This window comes from Acinonyx jubatus, unplaced genomic scaffold (assembly GCF_027475565.1).
Source record: "Acinonyx jubatus isolate Ajub_Pintada_27869175 unplaced genomic scaffold, VMU_Ajub_asm_v1.0 scaffold_47, whole genome shotgun sequence".
Classification (NCBI taxonomy): domain Eukaryota; kingdom Metazoa; phylum Chordata; class Mammalia; order Carnivora; family Felidae; genus Acinonyx; species Acinonyx jubatus.
Genome location: NW_026463966.1, coordinates 7,641 through 31,793, shown reverse-complemented (window position 1 = coordinate 31,793; position 24,153 = coordinate 7,641). Strand labels below are relative to the sequence as shown.

Here is a 24,153-nt window from a genome sequence, read left to right as displayed (position 1 = left end):
CCTATGACCTAGGAATAGGTCACTAACTGCTTTAACCTCTTTGGCTCCTTCCGACGCTGCAAAGCATATTGCACGGATGCCAGGCATTGGAATATTTCTAGTATCACTGCTTTTTAGGGCTCTAAAGTGGGAAGTATCCACGTGTCCATGGACAGGAAAATGGATGAACGAACCGAGGAGTGGTTCCGCAACGGTGTGTGCTACCACAGGCAAAATGAAAGCACTGTGGCTCCACAGAATAGTATAGTCACTGTTAGGACACAATGTTGGGTAAGAAAGAATGTGGCGGAATACTACGCACAACGCGATACAGTTTATTGTAATACCCAGGCAACGCACCAGGAAGCAAGGATATTCAAGGATACACACACGGGTCTTCCACAAAACCAAACAAAACCAAAAGCGGTAGAAAAGGGAGGGGGGTGGTTTACACAGAACACTCAGGAGGATGGCCATTCCTCTGCAAGCGGAAGCAGTGGGTGGAAAGGGCCCCGGGAGGAGACGGAGTAAGAATTGTTAAATTCCCCCACATCGGAAAGGTGCACCTGTCGCCCACTCCCGTGTCCTTTTGTGATTTCCCAGGAAGATGGCCTGCGAAACGTCCTCGGCGGTAGAACGGGAAACCCCGAGCCCTGGCCTCCACCCTTGGCGCCGACGCCAAGGTCCTGGGCAGTCGCCCCAGGGGGCGTGTCTCGGCGAAGGTCCCGCCCCCGTCACGTGCACCTAGCCAACCAATCAGCGACGCTCCTGCCCAGGCACGGCTGGGCAGTTCGTTGCCCTCGCGAGGCTCTCAGAGGAGCTTCGCAGAGGACTCGGTGTGGAGGTCGCCATGCAGGTAGAGGGATGGAGGGAGGGACAGAGAGACAGAAGATGAGGGTGGGGCATAGGGACCCTTAGGGAGGCCAGGCGGGTGGGGAGGCGGGTCTGGTGACTCTATCTGGCCATGGGAGGTGGGCGGGGGCGTCTACTCAGCCACGAGGGGACCAGGGTGTGGGGCGGCAGTTGCTTGGCTGACCTCTGAGGTGATCCCATGGAGTCCTTGAGGCCTGTGACAGGAGAGGACGAGGACGAGGCCCCCGAGGGCAATGTGGGGTGGCGGCGGCTGGGCTGACTTCTGAGGTGACGTCTCCGAGGCATCCCCCGGGGCTCCGTCAGGACAGGACAGGACAGGACAAGACCCTGTGGGCAGTGTGGGGTTGTGGCAACTGAGCTGATATCTGAGGTGATGGCCCCACGGAGTCCTTGGGGGCTCCAGCAGGACAGAAGACAGGACAGGACGAGGCCCCCGAGGGCTCATGGGATGGGGGCGGCTGGGCTGACCTATGAGGTGATGTCCCGCCCAGAGTCCTCCCAGGCTCCGTCAGGACAGGACAGGACACGACACGACAGGACAGGACAGGACAGGTCGAGGCCCCCAAGGGCAGCATGCGGTGGCGGCGGCTGGGCTGACCTCTGAGATGATTTCCCCATGTAGTCCACTTTTTTTGGGGGGGGGTTCCAGTCACCTGTGGATGGACACTTTGTTTCCACGTTTATCTATTGTGAAAGTGCTGTATGAGCACAGGTACACAAATACCTTTCTGACACTCTGTATCTGATTCTCTTCTTTCACGTCTTTTGGGTATATACCTAGCCATGGAATTGATGGATTGTATGGTAGCTCTATTGCTTAGTTTTTGAGGGTCTTCCATACTGTTTTCCATAGTAACTGTACCAGTTTCCAATCCTACCAACAATGGGGAATTGTTCCTGTTTCTCCACATCCATGCCAACACTTGTTATTCCGGGTTTTTTGGTCTTTGTTTTGTTTTTGTATTTTGTTTGCTTGATAATGGGCATCCAAATGAGTGTGAAGTGCTGTCTCCTTGTGGTTTTGATTTGCATTTCAGTAATTATTAGTTCTGTTGAGCCTCTTTTCATGCGCTTATCGCCATTTGTATACTTTCTTTGGAGAAATGTCCATTCCAGTCCTTTGACAATTTTTTAATCAGATGACCTTTGCTGTAGTTGCGGTGGTGGTTGTGGTTGATTTGCGGGACCTCTTTATATGTTCAGCATTTTAATCTCTTATCAGAGAGATTGTTTGCAATCATTGTTATCAATTCCATGGATTGCCTGAACACTTTGTTGAGAATGTCCTTTGATGCCCAAATGTTTTAAATTTTGATGTTGTCCAATTCATCTATTTGTTTCCTTGCCTCCTGGGCCTTTGCAGATAAAATTGTCTGAACCCTAAGGTCATAAAAGTTTTCTCCTATGTTTTCTTATAGATGTTTTAAGGTGTGATCTTGCATTTTTTTAGTCTTTGATCATGTTGAATTGATCTTTGTGCTTGCTCTCAGGTAGTGATCTAATTGCTTTTTTCCTCCCATGAAAAAATAATTGTACCACCCTCATTTATTGAATGGCACACACTTCCCCACTATCAGCTATGCCATGTCTATCATATGTCAAGTTTCACTCTGTCCCTGATTCCGCTTCCCTATCCTGGTCCACCAGTCATTTCATTTATCCTGTGCCAAAAACCACAGCTTGGAGTAGAATGAAGACTCTAAGCCAGAACTGTCTAACTCTGAATCCTCAAATATTAGCTGATACTAGGATGCCTAAGATCCTTCGGTGAATTCCTCAGAGCCTCCACAAGAGGGTCTACCCTATGTATGAGAACCCTTAGCATCTGGACTCGTTTAACTTCCCTTTTATCCACTCCATCCTGAGCTTCTTGCAGTTTCCTCAAGCACACCATTGCTGTTTCACCACTGGGCCTTTGAACAAGCTCAGTCGACTTCTCTGTCAAGTCTTGGTTGGCACTCCTTCCTTTGCCTGATACTGTGATTTGTGCTGCCTCTCTCCTCTCACTACACTGTAATCCAATCATCTGTGTGCTAATGAGACTGTACTATTGTGCCTCACCTTGATCATGCTGGAAACCTCTATGATTCGACCGAGCAGATTTGAAACTTACAATTCAAATTGGTTACTGTTTGCCCGCAAATAAAAACAACATTTCTGCAAGCTTTACTGCCCTTCGAAAGTATACATACCCATAGCTCATTTAATCATCTTAATAACCCTCTGGAAGATGAATTAGTGTAAGGCCAGTTTATAATTTAAGAGGATGAGGATCAAAGAGCACAAATGTTTACCCAAGTTTGTAGAGCTTCACAGTAGAGCTAGGACCAGACCTTTGGTATTTTGCCCCACTGCTCTCCCCTGGCCCGCACCTGTGACCGTTTTGGGTTACTTTGCTGCTCTGGAAATAAACCTCATCTTCAGCTGTAAATCATGATCTCTAGCAGTGTTTGTGTCTTTGAAGAGTGTGACCGCAGATGTGGGAGTCCTTTAAAAAGTTGTCGGTTTCAATGTAAATTTCAAAACAAGTTACTTGAGGAAGGTACTATCTTTAACATTTTGGAATGCACCTAAAGGTCATGAAATGATAAACCCATTGAAGAGTTCATGGACACCAGACCAGGTGAAAAGACAAAGGGGCTATCCTCGATAGAGCAAAAATCAGCAGTTCAGCAACCTGAAAGTAGTGTGCATCCAAATTTTCAGGGACATTCTGATTCTTTATGGCTAGCACGAGGACAGGAATCTGGATTTGTAAGAAGCTACCACAAGGGATTTGGATAATTAATAAATACAATGTAACATAAGTGCTATGGCAGGCCGTGCATCTACCTAAGCATTCTACCCTTCATCCTTTCATCCTTGCTAACAGAACCTTGACCCCGTTATGTGTAGAGGTGAGCACGTGGCCCAGTCCAGCCCTTGGGCTGGCCATGATACGTGTCCCAGATGACACTGGTGGCATTCCTAGGAAAGCTTCATGAACTGGAAAGATGCAGCTGGCTTCCCCCTTTGATCTTTACCCTTTGTCCTGCCAGCGATATAGATACAATGCTTGTGACCTTGGAGACAAAAGCCACATTTAAGGACAGAGGGGCAAGAAAAGAGAAGATCCTGGCTCCTTGTGTAGCACCAGCCCTGAACAGTGTATTCCTACTGCATGTTAACCGGAATAAGTGAACCTCCTATGTGTCTAAGCCACTATTTGAAATGCAGTCGATTGCAATTCATAATGATAGAACACTGCATACCTGAAATTTATTTTTACCCAACTTGCATCAGGTGTGGTACACTATTACTGTGACATTTAAACCCAAACATGTATAACTCCAAACTAGTTCGTTTATTTCTCCTGTAACGTTACCGGGAAAGTCAGTATGTCCTCATGGTGGGCATTATCCATGCACTTCTACAGGGACCCAGGCTGTCAGAAAGTCTGCCACATCCAACATGTGACTTCCACGGGTGCCCTGGACGTGGCCTCCTTTGCAGTTTGCTAGAAGGGGAAAAGGGCACGGAGGTGTGCCAGGTACGGGGATTTTTTTTTTTTTTTTTATGAGTTAGGCCTGGCAGTGGCACACACCATTTCCACTGACACCTCATTGTCTACATCTCAGTCACACGGTCACATCTAACAGCAAGGAAAGCTGGGAAATGATGCCTACACAGGGGCCCAGGAAGACGAGGAGAGCCAGGACTTAGGTGGGGAGCTGGAAGCCCCCGCAATCTATCCCTTTCTAAAATTAATGTAAAACTTGACTGCATTGGGTTTTCTTAAAGGGAAACTCACAAAAATCCTAGAAGCATGAACTGAAAGTCCAGCATGAAATTAAACGAGGCCTTCCCACTTACAGACTGTGAGACAAAGTCCAGCATGAAATTAAACGAAGCCTTCCCACTTACAGACTGTGAGACTTTGAGCTAATTTCTTGACCTCCCTAAGCCTCAGTGACTTTCTTACTATCTTAAAGGCATAACAGCAGTATTGTTCTCATAGTATTTTGGATGAAATTAAGTGAAATAATGCATAAAAAATCTTATGGGCACTCAATAATATAAAGCAAGCACTCAAATATTGATAACAGCACAATAATATTAATGTTTATAATTAGTTATACCACAATTGTGATTATATTATAATAATTTTTATATTGTCATTATTATGGCCACATTTTTAGCCACTGGTATACAATTTCCTGAACATCAAACATTGACTGCAAACTAGTGCCTGCTATATATTTCAGAGCCTAAAAAATGAATGTTTTGATCATCAAGATTAAATATAACATTAAAAAATTTGGGATGGGAATATAATATATTTCAAGTATATGAATTATTTAGGGTGTGTCAAATGTCACAGGGCATTTTTATTCTTTTTATAAAAGTTTATTTATTTATTTTGAGAGACAGAGCACGAGCAGGGGAGGGGCAGAGAGACAGAGAGAGCAAGAGAGAGATTGGAGGAGGGAAACCCAAGCAGGCTCTGCACTGTCAGCATGAGCCCGATGCTGTGCTCGAACTCACGAACTGTGAGATCATCATCTGAGCCAAAATCAAGAGTCCGACACTTAACTGACTGAGCCACCCAGGTGCCCCTCTCGCAACTTCTTATTACCATTGCAAGTTCCTTCTTTTCAAATGAGCCCTCACATGATGGCGTTTCTCAAGACTTGATTTTACTCGGTTCTTTTCTCAATTTATACCCTTTCCCTAAATGTTTCCATATAGGTCCATGGTTTTGATTACCATTTACATCATAGTTTCTCAAAGTGTGGTGCGTGGGATCACCTATGTCAAAATCACAGAAAGGAGAGTGTTAGAGTCCAGATTCCTTGGGTCTATCCAAGGCCTGCCCAATCAAATATGTGGGTGGGCACTGGGAATCTGCATTTTATTTTATTTTTATTTTTTTATGTTTATTTACTTTTGAGAGAGAGAGAGAGAGAGTGAGTGGGGGAGAGGCAGAGAGAGAGAAGGAGACACAGAATCTGAGGCAGGTTCCAGGCCCTGAGCTGTCAGCACAGAGCCCGATGCGGGGCTCGAACCCACGAACTGTGAGATCATGACCTGAGCCAAAGTCAGACGCTTAAACTGACTGAGCCACCCAGGCGCCCCTGGGAATCTGCATTTTAAATAAATTCTCCAGGTTGCTCTCAACCCCACTGAAGTTGGAACCACTGTTATTTGTCAAGGAGGACCTGACTGTCATTAACAATGGCAGCTCAACATCTCCATCTTGTGGCTTCCTAACACCATTGTCATTGTTTTGCAAATGCAGTCCATGGATGTTAGGAAACTATTAAAACTCTGAAAAACAGAAAAGAAATAGGAACAAAGGACATTAGTGGAGTATCTGCTCCACGAATAACCAAGATTGAGTTATAACATCTTTTGACTTTTCCTACACCAAACTTGAACTTATCTGTATTAAACTTTTAAGGGGAAGTCAAATTGATGCATTTCAATTGTCATCCGACTACACGAAAACACAGGTATTGGATGGCTGCTATCTATAGATCATTACACCACGTTTTGGTTTCATACAGTGATGCCAAGAGGATTTCATGAATTATCAAGTTATCCTTCTAGAGCTTAGCTAATAAGGAACATGCCACTTTCCAAAAATAATTTAATATGGGGCACTCTTAGTTAAATTCAGTTCTACTGTTAAGTCTTTCTTCTAATTATAAAAGCAATAAACATTCATGGTAAAATAATTTTTAGAAAATATAAAATTTATGAAGGAAATGAAATTCATACTTTATTCCACCACTCCGATATACCGTACAATTCGAAATTGGGGGATACTATTTGCTTTTGTCCTTCTCCCTTCCCCTCTCTCCCTCTCTCTCTTCCCCTATACTCTTTCCATTTGACATTTCGCTTTTTTGTACCTGCCTTACTTTCTACAAGCTCTGTATTTTTTTTTCTGTTTTTAATCACACATTTTACTTCTTTCATCTAAGATTTGGAAGCAAAGCTTCAATATTTTATTCAGTCTGATCACACTTTCATACTGCCTACTTCAAGTAACAGGTTAATGCTAAGCCAATGATTTATGTTTTACTTGCAATTCTCTTCCTTATAATGCTCAGCATTTCACTGGCGCTTGTAAGCACACCAGTGTGTTGGGTGAGGGATGACTGATGATGACCATTCAATGGGGTAAGGATAGTCTCTTTAACAAGTGCCTCTGGGACAATGGTGCATCCATGTACAAATGAATGAAGTTGGACACTATAGTCACACCATACACAAAAAGCCTAAATATAACAGCTAAAATTTTTAAATTCTTAGAATAAAACAGAGGAGTAAACCTTCATGACCTTGGATTTCTTAAATATTAGACCAAAAGCAACAAACAAACAAAAAATAGGTAGGCTGGCCTTCATCAAAATGAAAATGTTTTTGCATTAAAAGACACTATCGACAGAAATGATATCCTACAAGATGGGAGGGAACATTGGCAAATTATATGTCTAGTGGGAGTCTAGTAACCAGAGTATATAAAGAACCCTTACAACTCCAACCAAATGACCAAACAAACAGCAAAAATGGGAAAGGGATCTGAATACATATTTCTCCAAAGAAGATATACAAATGGCCATCAGTCACATGATAATATGCTCAACATAATTAGTCATTAGGAATTGGAAATCAAAACCTAACAATAGCTGTTAACACCCACTAGGGTGTCTAAAGCTAAGGTTCAGGGGGAAGGGAAAAATAACAAAATTGCTGTTGAGAATGTGGAGAAATTGGAAGCCTTATACACACACTGCTGGTGGGAATTTAAAGTGGCACAGCCACTGTTGAAAACAGCTTGGTGGTTCCTCAAAAGCTTAAACATATAATTAGCATATGATTCAGCAATTCTGCTCCTAGAGGTATATACCACCCTCCATTTAAAACAGGCATTCCAAAAACGCATGAACATGTATGTTCATAGTAGCACTATTCAAAACAGCCAAAAGTGGAAGCAACTCAATCCTCTATCAACAGATGAATGGGTAAACATAAGGTGGAATATCCATAAAGCAGAATATTATGCAGACATTAAAAGGAACGTTGCAATGTAGATGAACCTTAAAATCATCATTCTACATGAAGTAAGCTAGACCACACTATGTGTGGTTCGACTCATATGAAATATTCAAAATAAGACAACCCATAAAGACAGAAAGTAGAGTTGTGGTTGCCAGGAGGTAGGGGCAGGTGGGAATGAGGTGTGGCTGGGTATAAGGTGGGTATAAGATTTCCTTTAGAACTTCTGAAAATGTTTTGTTAAGAAGATAGAGGTCATGATTTCACAACATTGAAAATTTACCTAATGCCATCGAATAGTATACTTTAAAATGTGACAATGGAATATTAACTGGCCATCAAAAAAAAGATGACACCTTGACATTTGCAGTGACGTGGTTGGAGTTAGAATGTATTATGCTAAGCGAAATAAGTTAGTCAGAGAAAGATAAATACCATATGATTTTTCCACTAATATGTGGAATTTACAAAACAAAACAGATGAACATATGGGAAGGGAGGCAGAAGAGAAGAAAGGGAAACAAACCACAAGAGACTCTGAATGATAGAGAACAAACTGAGGGTTGATGGAGAGAGGTGGGTGGGAGATGGGCTGGATGGGTGATGGATATTAGGGAGGGCACTTGTTACGATGAGCACCGGGTGTTGTATGGAAGTGATGAATCACTGAATTCTACTTCTGAAACAAACATTGCCCTGTATATTAACTAACTAAAATATAAAAAAAAAAAAAACTAAAAATAAAACTAAAAAATAATAAATAAATAAATATATGAATTTCAATTCAATAAAATATTTTAAATTTTTAATGAAAAAATAATGCTTTTTAAAACCAATGCTACAGTGTATGTTAACGAACTTGATTTAATTTTTCAAAAATAATGCTCTTGAGGCCACTTTAATAAAATATTCAAGTATTTTGAAAAAGACTAAGCAGTCTATTTTTTTCCCCTTCTTTAAAATTTTTTAAGCGTTTCTTTATTTTTGAGTGTGAGAGAGACACAGGGGAGGGCAGAGAGAGAGGGAGACACAGAATCTGAAGCAGGCTCCAGGCTCTGAGCTGTCCGCACAGAGCCCGACATGGGGCTCAAACTCACCAACTGTGAGATCATGACCTGAGCCGAAATTGGATGCTTAACCGACTGAGCCACCCAGGCGCCCCTTAGCAGTCTATTTTAATGCATTCATTTAAAAATAATATTCAGCTCATTATTGCTTACATGTAAATATGGTTTTTGAAAAAATTACTATATTTTTGAAAACAAACAAACAAAAGTACTAAAAGTATGGCATTGTTTTACATCTTTGCAAGTCTATTCAATACCTACCTGAATAAGAAAGGCCTCGATTTTCTTACCTGCCTCTTCACGTCTTACAGTCTGTTGTTTCAGTGGAAGGCAACCAAGAAATCCAGATTCACTGATACTGAGTAGGGAGAGGAAGACCCCACTGGCCCTCCAGCAGGTTCTCAGGGACCCCCCTCCCCACCAGGGTTCCAGAATGACCACCGGGCACTGCTGACGTCCAGTGTTCTTTCATAAAGTTTAATCAACCCTTTGAGAGCAGAGACACTATGAGCTGATTTGACAAAAATGGACACTAGGGAACAGAGACCTTAGGGCACAGTGTGAAAGTCACACAGCTGAGGAGAGGCAGAGCTGAGACTCAAACCCACATCCGTCTTTCAGAAAGTATCTCTGATTTGAGAAGATCGACCATGAATGCACCCCACTATTTTCCCTCCCCCAAAACTACATAGGCTACACCGGGGGGGGGTGTCTTGATATCTCTCTCCCACTCCTCTACACTAAGAACATGTTGAAAGCCTTTATTTAGTTGGCACACTGTTATATAAAAGTCCAGCTTGCCCTTCTCTTGTGGATTGCATGTGGGATGGGAGGGCTTTGTCTTGCTTCAGAATCTGGGGTCCAGGGCTGTGCTGGGCCATCTGTGTCTGTGTCTGGATCCATCACCTCATGAGGGCTGATTTGGGGCATCACTCGCCAAATCAGCATTCAGTGACATCATGTTGGTGGCTTAAAGTCGGCCATAGTGGGAGTATTTACATCATGGAAATAGGAAAACCCTGGAAATCGGAACTGCACTCTCCCTTCCCAAAGACCTGTTTCCAGCACATCACTGCCCAAGACTGGCCACAGAAGAATCACCTAGAATTCATTAATAGGAGGAAAAGCTGCACCACAGGGCAGCTCTGTCCCCTAAAATAAATGACTATGAGAGAAGAAGTATGTGCTGTGTGCCCTGATGACAGGAGCCCTATCTCTGAGCATAGTATTCTTTGGCAGTGTGGTTGCAGCAGTACATGCTGAGCACAGATTCCAAATGTGAGAGGTTCGTCTCCACCTCCCTAATGTCCTAGATCAAGGACATTTGTGGAAGTTGTCTCTCTTCTCAGGAACCACTGGTGTCCTGAAACCCCTGTCAATACACATTTGTCCAAGTGTTGACTCAGGGTCATTTGGTCCTGCTGCAACCTGAGTTTCTAGTTTGCCTTCCTCTGACCCCCAGGTCCTTTATCCTCACATGTTTTCTCCTCTTGGGTCATTTTAAATTGAGTGACAGTCCTTGGATCCCACCTACACAAATGCACCTGGCCTCATGTGTCCTGGAAGGTTGAAAGGAGGTCCTTAACAGGACTTGGATCCTAAGTGTGGGGCGTGTGTGTGTCTGTGTGTGTGTCTGTGTGTGTAAAGCTGTTATCTTTCTACTTTATTTCCTCTCTAATCCATTTTGTGAAAACTCCCCTGCCCTCAATGCCTTTTCCATGAGAACATCGAGTACTGTCTCTAATATTTTATTCATTCATTCATTCATTCATTCATTGGATTGGTCAGGGTGTAACTGACTGAGAGTGAAATCAACGCTCTGCATCTGAGGATGTATTAGTACTTCCTGGTTTCCATAGAAAGCTAACATCAGGGAGAACATTTTGATGATATTCTGGTTTCCATGACAACTGGGGTAAGCCATTCCTTCCTGGAGACAGAAATATTTAACAAGGATATTTACAGACTGGAGAGATGGAGTAACTGTAGAAACATCGAGACTAGTCGGTGTCTGCTATCAATGTGAGGTGTGTGTGTGTGTGTGTGTGTGTGTGTGTGTGTGTGTGCATTGCCAGCGTGTGGTCTTTAGTTGGACATTGAGACCTCTAATCTCTCCTGTTTTATAAGAGAGGATGGCAGCTCCTCTTGTGAAGGGCTAGGGTGATTGAATAACCTGTCATACCTCAGTCCCGTTTTACTGTCCTAAGGTGACACCACTGCACGAGGGAATTGTTACCTGAGTACTTGAAAGCAGAGGTCCCCAAGTATTTCTCATCATATACCTCTGCTTAACGATTGTCCCATGAACCCTTAAGATGTAAGTTTACTCATTTACACCTACTTATAGTAAAATTATTGTGTGCATAAAATGAGAGAAAATTTGAAGTCAGTAAATGAGGGAAATGGGTAGGGTTGGGAGATCTAATGTTACTTTGTGTAACCTAGAGGATAATATTGTGAGTATTATCACACAATGAGTAGCTCATACACACACACAAACTAAGAAGCATGTCTAAAAGACAAAGTGTGAGCCCAAGCTCTGAGGTCTCCTCCTCAGATCATGGCTTCTCAGAAGCACCATATCTTCCCTTGGTTTTTCTAGAACTACAAGTGCCCACTCTTCCTATCATGGCACTCTTGTCTCATTGCTCCCTTTTTGACTTTTTTTTTTCCTTTTTGGTCTCCAAAGAATTCTATCAAGCTGTCTCTAATTAAAATAATAAGAGAATATTGCTTAATAGTCATGTTTGTTTTTCCCTCTTTGTTTTTAAGGCCCTTCCTTTCCCTTTGGTTTCTAGAACTTTTACTATGATGAGCCTAGACCTGTTTGTATGTGTGTCTTCGTGTGTGTGTGTGATGGAATGTATTATGCTTGCAGTTTGGCACATCAAATATACCACCTGATATCGTTCTTTATTTTGGAAGATTGTTCCTTCACACATTCAGCAGTCCTTTGCTCTCTTCTTGGACTGCAATACAGTATCTCTTATGTGGTTAAAAATATACATTTTAATAATAATTTTTCCTTTGACCAATGTAAAGTACACCTCAAAGACATTTCAAATATATTCTCATCGTTTTCTATGCTAACGGCATGGTACAGTTTTGGTTGCCTTCTTTTTGTTCACTTACATCCAGTATTTCACTTCATATCTCCTTAGAGTCCTTATAAAGTAAGGTTTTTGGTACCTATGTACACATAAATGTGTCCTCCCTGTAATATTTTAAAACATGATTTGAAAAGTGATATAGGGGAGCCTGGGTAGCTCAGCTGGTTAAGCGTCCGATTCTTGATCTCAGCTCAGGTCTCAGGGTCGATGAGTTCAAGCCCTGTGTTGGGCTCTACACTGGGGGTGAAAACTACTTTAAAAAAAAAAAAGGAAAGAAAAGTGATGTCTACCCTCACCACCCACTTCCATCCTTTTTCCTCTTCTGTTTTCAGTGGAACCATGCCATGACATTTCTGTTTGCCATTCTAGACTTTTCTCTTTCATTTACATGTCTTTTGTGTCCTAAGATAAAGTATATACCATTGTTCTCCATGTGAATATGTGCTTTATGTAAAGCATATTATTTGTACTTAATTGGTCTCTAGTTCAATTTTTTTTTGTCCGAATTTTCTTCCTGTGTCAATACATGAAGGTGTGCATCAGTCTTTGTGTTGGATACATAACATGCCCTTGTCAGATTAGATTATAGGTTTGTTAGTCTTTCCCCATGGGTATCAAGGACCTGGCATATGTCCAGTGTCGTTGTGACAAATTACGATGCAATGACTTATCATATGAACGAGGGCACATTTTTCTCCTTGTGCACGACACAGGGCAATCGATAGGTTCTGAAATATACACCTCATCAACTTGCCTAGATACTAGTAATTATGGAGGCTGCCCTTGACTTTTTTTTTAACCCTAATGCCATGCATGATTTCATTGGTGTTATAGAGGGTAGTGGAGGTTTCCTTGTGGCAGGTAATAGGGACCCGAGGGGTTAACAGAACACCTTTGGAAGAAAGTTAGCCTACTGGAAGGAAGAAACCACCTGAGTTTGCTAGAGGAATAGGAGAGAAGTCTCTTTAGTCTTAAAACAAGGCCCTGAGGGAAACCCTGAACTTTGTATAGTTCTTTGCTCAAGTGCTCTTGCTTCTCCTTCTGTGAGTAGATAGCTCTTGAAGATGTGTGTCTGCAAGACTAGGCGCTGTTGGTCCTTCTTTGTTAATGAAAAATTGGGAGGCAGACCTCAGCGATTTGAAGGTGTATGTCTATTTAGTGTCATAGCTGATCATTTGTAGGTGAGAAACAAGCCTATTTTTTTCACTTCTTTGAGACGACTGAGGGCAGTTCATGATTTTTCAGTTTGTAACATTTGCCATTTAAATGTTTGTACAAAAATGGCTCACGTTTCCAAGTAGGCATGACCTCTATGAATTTATGAAACTAGTGAACAACATAAGGGAAAGGTTTGAAGATCCCACTCAGTTGTCCTACAAATAGAATTCAAACCCAATGAAAGCTTAACAACTCTTGCATGTGAAAGTTCATGCTGAATTCATCTGGCACTGGAAAGGTGCAAAAATAGGCAAGAATGTATTTTCTTTTATAACTGAAATGACATAAAATGTGCCTTTATAATAAAAAAGGGGAACTGCCAACTCATCCATTTAAGGAAATACATATTTGGGGGACAGTTTAAACTCACAAAACCTACAGCTTGAAAGTAGCTCCAACAAATAGGCAGTAATTGCAGGGATGGGGCATTGGGGTAAATATGAGAGAATTCCTGCATCTGGGGAGTGGGATGGGGGCAGTCATAGCAAGGAAAGTGCCCTCATTTTGAGACAACACCTCCGGAGGGTTGTTTTCTTTTCCTTTTTCTTTGGAAGTGAAGTGATTACAGCCCTCCCTGGGGAAAGGAGTTAAAGAATAAAGCTTCCAAAACAATTCTAAAACTCATGGCCGTTGATTGGACAAATAAATACTCACTGCCATCAGGCTCCTTCATTCCATAACCAAAGAGCAAATGGAATAGAACAAAAGGTATACCAGGACTTAAAAATTGAAGCTGGTCCATCTGAAGGCTCTACTTCTTGATGGTCTGGAATTGACTGTGAAATTATAGATTGTGGAGTTGCTATTTATACCATTCCACTTCTGTCTTATTCTATGTGATTTTACTGGGCAGGCATGTTTGATAGATCATAGTAAACTAAAATTCTGGATGCATTTTCATATTCAAGGTCTCTGAGGATTGGGGGTCACTTGGAAAGTTACTTTCATGTCATTCAAGATTCTAATTTTTTTAATTTTTTTAATTTTTGTTTATTTTTGAGAGAGAGAGAGAGAGAGAGAGAGAGAGAGAGAGAGAGAACAGAGAGAGACAAGAGTGCGAGCAGGGGAGGAACAAAGAGAGAGGGAGACACAGAATCCAAAGCAGGCTCCAGGCTCCGAGCTGTCAGCACAGAGCCCGATGCAGGGCTCGAACTCACGAATTGTGAGATCATGACCTGAGCTGAAGTTGGATGCCTAATTGACTGAGCCACCCAGACACCCCAAGAGTCTATTTTAATTCATTGCCCCTGGTGTGCAAAAAGAGGATCAACACTTAAATATTATTATCTCTTTCTATCATGTCTGTCTATGCACCCACCTGTATACATCTTTAGAGGGAAAGAAGAGAGCTGAGCTTCTGTTAGTATGAAAAAGAAAAAGAAAACCCTCTGTAAGACTAGGTACCAACCCTTCATGGAAGATATTTGGACAATGGGCCAAAGCATATGGTGAGAAGGCCACTTAGGATTTAATATTTTCATTTCACACCCTTCCCTTCTGATTGCCTCTCTCAAAGATGCGTTGCTTTAGTAATTGGAAAAACAACCGTAATTGCTGTTTTGGTTGTCTGGTGAAAGTTACTCCATTGAAGCGTTTCATACTTTTATAAGAGATATACACAAATGTGAACATGAGAGAGTATTCAAATAGGTGGTATGGGTTTTGTTCTAAGCTTATTTATTCATTTTGAGAGAGAGGGAGGGAGGGAGGGAGAGAGAGAGAGAGAGAGAGAGAGAGAGAAAGCACAAACAGTGGAAGGGCAGAGAGAGAGGGAGAGAGAACCCCAAGCAGGCTCTGCACAGTCAGCACAGAGCCTGATGAAGGGCTTGAACTCACGAACCGTGAGATCATAACCTGAGCCAAGGTCAGATGCTTACCTGAATGAGCCACCCAGGTGCCCCGGTGGTACGGTTTTTAAAACCCTTTTTAGTATCTTATATAAAATATGTACAAATAGAGTCTGTGGACTCACATATTTGCAGTTAGCATTCCTCCTAGGTGATCAGATTACTGATGCTTAACATTTTTTCTACTTTATAATTGTAAACAGCATTTTAGATTTTCCACGTGTATTTTCATTTTTTTAAAATACGAAATTTATTGTCAAATTGGTTTCCATACAACACCCAGTGCTCATCCCAACAGGTGCCCTCCTCAATACCCATCACCCGCCCTCCCCTCCCTCCCACCCCTCATCAACCTTCAGTTTGTTCTCAGTTTTTAAGAGTCTCTTATGTTTTGGCTCCCTCCCTCTCTAACTTTGTTTGTTTATTTGTTTGTTTGTTTGTTTGTTGTTTTTCTCCCACGTGTATTTTCAAAATAAGGAGCTGAAAACAACATTTACACTGGAAGCAGAAACATTTGCTTGCATGTGTAGAGCAGAAAGCATGGATTATATGCATCAATATCAGGCATCTTGGGTCACTAACGTCGTTGCTCTGAGTGTGTGTACATATCTGTGAGTGTATGTGCGTAAGTGTGTGTATGTGTGTCTTGGGGGTCGGTAGCTATCTGGTTGGGGCTGAGGTGACTCAGGCCCTCCTGTTTTGTGTGACAGGCTGGCCGGTCCTGCTGCAGGGAGATTGCAGTGGCTGAGTCACCTGTTTTTCCTTCTCCCTTTTGTTCTGTGTCCTCACGTGACACTTGTGTTCTGAGAGCCAGTACGCTGAGTTCTCTAAAGCAGAGGAGACAATACCTGCATGATCGTACAGTCTGGCAAGAAAAAGTGTGTGCGGACTATGCCCAAAGTATGTATAGTTAGTCATACATTTCATATTATATCTATGAGTATGTGTGAAGAAAGTTGTGCATACACACATTTCTTAGGGAAATAATATTTTGTATTATGAAATATATCATTTGAAACTGACAATGGATGAGCTAAAATCTATAAATGAATTATTATACATATTTGTACAGTGTATACAGAAAAGCGGAACCCATGAACAGGGAATTTCTGGGGGGGAGGGATTGAGAGAACAATTGCATTTTCTGCATTACACACATCTGAGTGTTTGAAATGTATTTAAATAAAGTTTTTAAATGTCAGGGAAAAACCACATTGTAAAGAGACTCACAAAAGTTATGTGAAAAATCAGCATTCACGTGAAACAGTGATCAAATATGCTCTTGAGTGAAGAAATATAGTCCTAGGTAATATGCACCAGGCATGTGTATATGGATGCATAGGAAATGTGTGAGAAGCCCATACACCATCATATTGAGAGTGAGCATCTATAATGTATTGCCTCCTGTATATATCTCTCTACACGTTTTATGTTCTCCACAAATGCATTTAGCCTTACTTCAGAAACACCAAAAACACACTTACTTTATAGACTCTGTTTTTGTTATACACACACACACACACACACACACATACACACACACACACACACACACACACACACACACACAAGCCACTACTATCATTAAATCTGTGTGTCCAAGACAGACAAAGGCTGTACTGAAAGTATGAAAGCAGTACTTCCCACTGTTCTGAAATAGGAGGACTAGGATAAACTAAGTAGCTTCACGTGGAGATGTATTTGAAATGCAAAAGAAGGAAGAAAATAGACATGTCTACATTATAAGTGAGATTTAACTAACATTTCTGTTTCAGAATGGCCTGCACTCCAGAGCTGGGGAAGGGAAAATGATGAATCCATCCCCCATTTCATTGGCTTAACTTCCCGTCTGCTTTTCTGATTTTCTAGATTGACATTAGGGGTGCATACGTCCTGGGTATCTATCTACATTTGATGTCATTTGATCCCTGGAAGGACAGCGCACCTCAGAAGCACAGAGCAGAATAAAGGGTCTGCTGGACACGCAGTTGGAGCGTATGAATCAACAGATGCAGCTCACAGAACCACACCTCCCAGGATTTACGTGGCATTCAGTAAGACGTTCCCATTTTACTAAACATCTCATTTGCAGTCATCTCATGTTGAATCTGGAGTGTGGTTTACTTTGCTCCTCACTCTACAGCCACTTCTTTACACAAATTAAGTGCTTGGTGTGGGGAGGGTGGGGTGGGGGGAAGCCTTTTAAACCACCATAGAGAAATGAAAAAGTGCAGGTCACAGTCAATGGCTCACGCCTGCAGCAACTCTTATGAAGATGGTACCAGTAACCACCATGATGATCTTTGTGAACCTCTGGATTCTAGGCTCGTGCTCTTGAACACAACATTATGCTGACATTCAGTGTCTGTAGGCTGGAGATCACCCCTGGCTTCCCTGGCTACACAGGGTGGCACCAGCACCCCAGAAAATAAAAACTGAAACATTCCCCCAGAATGAACCCGGGGAAGCACAAAAGGCACAGGATGTCCAATACCACAGGTGAGATCTAGAAAATGACACCCACCTCCCCACACAGATGCTCTTTAATATGCAGTCATAACAAGCAGGGCAAGAAGTTGGGTTTGGCAAGTTATAAAACTCCTCTGGTATCTTCTGTATTTTTCCCTGATACTTGCCGTGTATTTTACCCCCCCCCCACCCCTGTCTGATACACACTCTATTTCTTTGCTTTACCTCTTATCAATTCTCATTGACCAACATTGTTCTAACTTCACACAAAAGGAGTATTTTTTCTAATACTTTTCTTCTTTTCCTTTTCCACATTCCAGTACTCTCCAATATAGTCCGTTCAAAACACAGGCTCCAGCGACCCTGGGAGATTCAGGTGAAGAAAGACAGGCCACATAAGGTGTAAACCCTTTGTGGTCCTAGGCCAAAAGGTGTGGTGAAGAACATTGCTTTAGGGAACACCTGCCATGGCTGTGGGTATGACGGCCAGACCCTTCAACCTCTATTAATTCCGTCTTGAGAGGAAACTCAAATCATAATGGCTGCTGAGTATATCCTATGCAATTGGAAAGGCCACATTTGGCCAGCAAAGGTTTTGTCCAGATCTGGGATCTCACCAAAATATATGAGGAAAAGAGCACTTTCTCTAGAAGTTCAAATACTCTCAGTAGGTAAAAAAATTAAAGTGAAAAGCACAGACATAAAGCTCCTAAATGAGTCTCAAATTGAATCCGTTACCTCCTTGCTAGTGGCCCAGTCAAAGGCCAGTGTTCCACCAGGACAGAAAGTGGCCTACAGAAATGCTCTTAAAGTGGCACTGGAGATCCTGAATAAGAGAGCAAATTTCGGTCCAGCAAGAGCATCAGATGGTCTAGAGACCACTACACCATCTCAAAGGGGACCACCAATGCAAGCTCATAAAAAGTACCGGAAGCCTAAAGGTACCTTACTGAGGAGTCTTAGGAAAAGAAAAAACCTCAAATCGCTGCTGGTGCGTTCACAGACTAAAAACGCCCCAGACAGTGGCCGATCGCAGGCGCACACAACCAACACGCATACACTAAGGGAAAGGCGAGCAAAGTCCTCGCGAAGCTGCAGCATGTGCTCAAAGTTCCCATCACTTTCGGAAGATGATCATAAGACAGGAGGCCGACCACACGCACATGCAACGGTCACGTGTACTCTAAGGGAAAGGCCAGCAAAGTCCTCGCGAAGCTGCAGCGTGTCCTCAAAGTTCTCATCACTTTCAGAAGATGTTCATAAGACAGGAGGCCGACCACACGTGCACACAACGGTCACGCGCACTCTAAGGGAAAGGCGAGCAAAGTCCTCGCGAAGCTGCAGCGTGTGCTCAAAGTTCCCATCACTTTCGGAAGATGATCATAAGACAGGAGGCCGACCACACGCACACACAATGGCCACGCGTACACTAAGGGAAAGGCGAGCAAAGTCCTCGCGAAGCTGCAGCATGTGCTCAAAGTTCTCATCACTTTCAGAACATGATCATAAGACAGGAGGTCAACCACACGCACATGCAACGGTCACGTGTACTCTAAGGGAAAGGCCAGCAAAGTCCTCGCGAAGCTGCAGCGTGTCCTCAAAGTTCTCATCACTTTCAGAAGATGTTCATAAGACAGGAGGCCGACCACACGTGCACACAACGGTCACACGCACTCTAAGGGAAAGGCGAGCAAAGTCCTCGCGAAGCTGCAGCGTGTGCTCAAAGTTCCCATCACTTTCAGAAGATGATCATAAGACAGGAGGCCGACCACACGCGCACACAACGGTCACGCGTACACTAAGGGAAAGGCGAGCAAAGTCCTCGCGAAGCTGCAGCGTGTGCTCAAAGTTCTCATCACTTTCAGAACATGATCATAAGACAGGAGGTCAACCACACGCACACGCAACAGTCACGTGTACTCTAAGGGAAAGGCGAGCAAAGTCCTCGCGAAGCTGCAGCATGTGCTCAAAGTTCTCATCACTTTCAGAACATGATCATAAGACAGGAGGCCGACCACACACACACACAACGGTCACGCGTACTCTAAGGGAAAGGCGAGCAGAGTCCTCGCGAAGCTGCAGCCTGTCCTCAAAGCTCCCATCACTTTCGGAAGATGATCATAAGACAGGAGGCCGACCACACGCACACACAACGGTCACGCGTACTCTAAGGGAAAGGCGAGCAAAGTCCTTGCGAAGCTGCAGCGTGTGCTCAAAGTTCTCATCACTTTCGGAAGATGTTCATAAGACAGGAGGCCGACCACACACACACACAACGGTCACGCGTACTCTAAGGGAAAGGCGAGCAGAGTCCTCGCGAAGCTGCAGCGTGTGCTCAAAGTTCTCATCACTTTTGGAAGATGTTCATAAGACAGGAGGCCGACCACACACACACACAACGGTCACGCGTACTCTAAGGGAAAGGCGAGCAAAGTCCTCGCGAAGCTGCAGCCTGTCCTCAAAGTTCTCATCACTTCTGGAAGATGATCATAAGACAGGAGGCCGACCACATGCACACACAACGGTCACGTGTACTCTAAGGGAAAGGCGAGCAAAGTCCTCACGAAGCTGCAGCATGTGCTCAAAGCTCCCATCACTTTCAGAAGATGATCATAAGACAGGAGGCCAACCACACACACACACAACGGTCACGCGTACTCTAAAGGAAAGGCGAGCAAAGTCCTCGCGAAGCGGCAGTGTGTCCTCAAAGTTCCCATCACTTTCAGAAGATGATCATAAGACAGGAGGCAAAGGAAATAGGGACACATCAAGAGGTATGTCTTTGCATCGCACAGTCAAAGAGAAGGGTACAAGTGCTAAAGATGGAGGCGTCCTTCCACCTTTGTCACCAAGCTTCAACCTCACTTTGCCCAAAGCTCACAAAGAAGAAGCACATGACACCTACCCAAGGACCCTGGCTGTCTCCTCTGAAAGCTCTGCCTTCTCGTGGAATGTTGAGGACCATGGAGAGGTTGCCTGGAAGCCAGGCTTGGAAGGTGCAGCAGCATCCTCCAGTGCCCCTAAACAGAGGCGGTGTTATTCACTCGGTCTGGCAAATAGAAAAAGGAAGCTGCAAGTGACAGAGTTTGAGAAAGAGCTGCAAGAACTTCAACCTTCAGTCAACTCAAAGGCTATTAACCCCACCACCCCTATTAAAAAGAATGCCAACAAAGAAATGGGACAAGTGGCAAGCATGGGTTTTCCACAAGAGCCTTGTCCCATTGAAGGAGGAATGATGGTCTGGTTCAAATTTCAGAATCACCCATTTTGGCCTGCAGTAGTAAAGAGTGTCAGCCAAACAGAGCAGACTGCAAGGGTGCTTTTGGTTGAGGCAAACATGCACTGTGAAATGAGTGGCATTCGAGTTCCTCTTCGAAGATTAAAGCACCTGGATTGTAAAGAGAAAGAAAAACTAATAAAGAGAGCCAGGAAATTGTACGAGCAAAGTGTGAACTGGTGCTTCTCCCTGATTGCCCACTACAGAGAAAGGCTCAGGCGAGGTTCTTTTGCAGGCAGTTTCCTGGACTATTATGCTGCTGACATCAGTTACCCAATTAGGAAAGCCATCCAAGACAGGGATCTGGAGATTGATTTCCCAAAGGTGAATTATGCCAACCTGGAAGATTCTGAGGAGGAGACCTCCCTGGACGGGAAGAGGCCCTGCAAGAAAATTCTCCCTGACCGGATGAAGGCTGCTCGGGACCGAGCCAACCAGAAGCTAGTGGACTTCATCGTGAAAACAAAGGGGGCCGATCACCATCTTCTGGACATTGTCCAAGGCAGGAAACAGTCCAGGTGGCTGGTATCATTTAGGAATTCGAGCAGGTACGTGATCTGCGTTGAAACATACCTGGAGGACGAAGACCAGTTGGATGTGGTGGTAAGACATTTACAAGAAATCTACAAACAAATAGACAAGAAAACGCTGAATCTGGAAAGGGATGACAAAGTGAGTTTTGTTCTGGAAGTTCTTCTGCCAGAAGCAATCATTTGTTCAATTGCTGCACTTGATGGATTAGATTACAAGGAGGCAGAAAAAAAGTACCTACAGGGGCCACCTGTGCATTACCGGGAAAAAGAGCTATTTGATAAAAATATCCTAAAGAAAATAAGAAAGAGATAAGCAACAAGGAGCAAGACTAATTAACTCCCCCTGTACCCACACTTTAGCAGGAAGACCTCTCATTACCCTGTCTGTATGAAATGTGTGATCGTTCCGCTCTCTATGGCATGTAAATATGTTCTGGAAATTTGAGACCTTGGGAATATGCTGGATTCATTTTGGATCCATCTCTAGCACTTGTGGGTAGCACAGTCATCATCTTTTCTAGTACCCAAATGCCTCACAAATTAATTTGTTAAAATATTGCAAACAGTTGTACTTCCCTCTACTTGCTTGGATGTGTTAACTGTCCAGATGTTTTCCTAACATGGCTTTTAAGCGTACTTCATATTTTAATAGAGCACACACACATTATTTTATTACATGGAAGAGCACTGGTATCAAACATTAAGCAACAATCATTTTTAAAATCCAAGATAGATTCTTACAGAAACAATCTGCAATCTCTCATTCTTTTTGTGACACCTGAGTATAAATGATTGGGTTCCTTCTTAAGATAATTCCTGAATTTTTTCTGCCATGCTTGTTTGTTCGGGAAAAATAGCCCTGAGAGCTGAAACCAATGACAGAGATGTTTTCTATATATTATCACTACCTTCAAATGGTTCTTGCAAAAGCAGTCTGGAATCCAAAGTTAATGGATCATTTGCACGTAGTCCACACGTGGGTGAATGAAATCTCAACGTGCAGTAAACATTTTGCCAGCCTGTGAAAGATTGTTAAACTTTACTACATTTCCCTGAGATTCCACTTACGGAAGTAGCTCTTGTTCAATGGCTGAATGGTTTCCTTAAAACAGACAGGCTCCTGGCTGTCTTCTTAACTGACTGGATCCTTTGCGTATACTGGTTTATCCCCATGTGGATGACAACTAGACTAATCGTACACACCGTTTACCTATTTTAGACCTAGGAGTTCAGGCTCACTGCTAAGAGCCCGTCTGATTGGCACAAATTGTAGGAAAGCTCGCATTTTGCTCTGGACCTGTGTGCCCTAAAATGCAGTCGTTTGTCTGAAGCTAAGCAAGCTTTCTCTTTTGACTTATTCATTGACTAACCCTGACAGGTTCCAACAGTTATGCAGGCTGGAAAGTCATTCCAGGCTGCTTGAGCAATAGATGGACCGGGATCTGGGAACTTGGAAATGGGCTACAGAAAAGTATCCGTTTGGCTAAATATGGCTGTTGTCAGAATACAATGAAACATATGTAACTAAAAGATAAATTCTGAAGCCCATGAATTGTTATCCTACTTGAAACAAGAGTTTTTTGAGACAAAAAATGTTGGGAAAGCTAGTTTACTTTTAAAACTTGTTGTGAAAATAAACACTAAAGGTTTAATATACACCTGAGTGCATTTTTATTCTCAGAGAGAGTCAACTATCACTCACAGGCCCATGTTATGTGTCCACATGGCCATGTGATTTGTGTGTGTGTAAAATTTTCAAGAGCTAGCTGTTTTGATTCACAATAAAACCACTGTATCTTTCACCTTGAACTTTTGCTTCATCATATTTATATAGATAGATGAATAGATGATGATAGATAGATAGATAGATAGACACATAATATTTTGGAATTTTAGTAATTTAGTTGTCACCTTTATGGTTCATTATAAATTTTCTTCTAATCCTAAATATTCACTTTTGTACTTGTTTTCATAATTTTAGAAGAGAACCTTCCAAATGGTGTAAGCTTCAGGCCCAACAGAACCTTTTGAGACTCTGCCTGAGAGTCACCAATGACTCCTGAGGCATTCTGCATGAGCTAGTCCACATGACGTTCTCATGGTCCTGGAAAGTACTTGGAAACACACCATCTCCACACTCTGTGTGGACCTTGTGCACTGGAACAACACACGTTAGTTCCTCTATAAACATCATGTCGCTGAGTCAAATGTGTCACTCAACTTCAGCTTTCTCATATAGCCATATTTGGCTCTACATTCTAATATTTTCTTCACTACCTCATTCATTCATTCATTCATTCATTCATTGAGCTGTCCATTGATTCATAGCATTGTGAGTCAGTAGAGTAAGATGTGGTTTAAGACCTCTCTGAGGATAAATTTCAGGTGCCACAGAAAGAAGATTGGCATCATGGAATGATGACCTATAAGTGAAACCAGAACCCCAGATTTTCCCATACTTGTGAGATCGTGGGTGTCTCTTGGTTGGGGATGACGGGAAAGGACCTGGTCCCTCCTGGGGTGTCATTGATGCCAGAGGCAGTCACTGAAGAAGAAAGACATGCCTAGGACATACATCTATTCTCCTCCAGGATCACATGTGGGGTATGCAGCTGGATTGGGGGCTGGCTGTGTAGACTGTGAGATACCTTACAGCTTGAACAGTTGTAGTTGTTAAGGTGGCTCTAAGATTGCCCTAAACTGGTTCTCTATCATGGGTGTGTGTGTCTGACGGGA

The 24,153-nt window shown here is 42.9% G+C and overlaps 1 protein-coding gene across 1 annotated transcript; it reads left to right on the top strand.

Moving 5' to 3' along the window:
* Positions 1 to 10,748: 10,748 nt before the first annotated feature.
* LOC113597967 (PWWP domain-containing DNA repair factor 3B-like) lies at positions 10,749 to 23,235 on the top strand. Its single transcript, XM_053213967.1, has 3 exons — positions 10,749 to 10,985; positions 17,008 to 17,192; positions 17,928 to 23,235. Exon 3 carries the CDS (start codon positions 18,146 to 18,148, stop codon positions 21,728 to 21,730), a length of 3,585 nt encoding a protein of 1,194 aa, XP_053069942.1. The 5' UTR covers positions 10,749 to 10,985; positions 17,008 to 17,192; positions 17,928 to 18,145; the 3' UTR covers positions 21,731 to 23,235.
* Positions 23,236 to 24,153: the final 918 nt, after the last annotated feature.

Coding starts and splice junctions, on each gene's coding strand:
- LOC113597967 (XM_053213967.1), top strand. CDS start 18,146: ATGGCTGCTGAGTATATCCTATGCAATTGGAAAGGCCACATTTGGCCA.